Consider the following 739-nt stretch of genomic DNA (forward strand, 5'->3'; position numbering starts at 1 on the left):
TGTGTGAGGTGGGTGATGGTGTGTGAGGTCGGTGATGATGTGTGAGGTAGGGTGATGGTGTGTGAGGTGGGTGATGGTGTGTGAGGTCGGTGATGATGTGTGAGGTGAGGTGATGGTGTGTGAGGTGGGTGATGGTGTGTGAGGTGGGTGATGGTGTGTGTAGGTGAGGGGGTTACAGTGTGTGAAGTGATGGGGTGGCAGTGTGTCTGAGTAGATGATGAGAGCCTTAGCACAGAGTCGGGGTACAGTGAGGGGAAGGCAATGCTAGAGCGTCCAGATTTGGGAGGACTGATCATGGGGGCTCCAGGTGGCGTGCTCCTGCCCATCTTGAATGCCTGTTCTCTTCCTCCCTAGATTCCCCGTCTCGGGCCCTGGAGAGTGCGTATTTGTGGAGCCCACCCGGCTGGTGTCAACTGAGTGTCTGATGACACGGCCCTGGGTGTGCAGTAAGATGGCCTACACGTGAGAATCAGCCACTTGGCTCCATCACCAGCTGGTGCGAGGCCTCGCTCCAAGACTGCACCAGGCTCCTCATGGAGGCAAAGTTGGGCTGGGGTGGTTCCGCCCTGCCCCTCTCCCAGGCCCTGGCCTGGTTCCCTCTGCCCCAGGCAGGTCCTGGGCTCTGCAGCTGTGTTCCATTGGCTAAGTAGTCTAGGTACCCACTCCCTACACAAGTGCACACACACGCATACATGTACAGACGCACAAACATACACACACCCTTAAGAGCTCAGCATCC

At 57.6% G+C, this 739-nt stretch overlaps 1 protein-coding gene across 1 annotated transcript in view; it reads left to right on the forward strand.

The window, feature by feature from the left end:
• The window catches only part of CLEC2L (C-type lectin domain family 2, member L), a 39,850-nt gene extending 39,384 nt beyond the window's left edge, over positions 1-466 (forward strand). The window contains exon 8 of the mRNA XM_006861246.1: positions 355-466. Within this exon, the coding sequence (XP_006861308.1) occupies positions 355-466 (112 nt within the window). The remainder of the gene's footprint in view (positions 1-354) is intronic.
• The last annotated feature ends 273 nt before the right edge of the window (positions 467-739 follow it).

Source organism: Chrysochloris asiatica, unplaced genomic scaffold (assembly GCF_000296735.1).
Source record: "Chrysochloris asiatica unplaced genomic scaffold, ChrAsi1.0 scaffold00041, whole genome shotgun sequence".
Lineage (NCBI taxonomy): Eukaryota > Metazoa > Chordata > Mammalia > Afrosoricida > Chrysochloridae > Chrysochloris > Chrysochloris asiatica.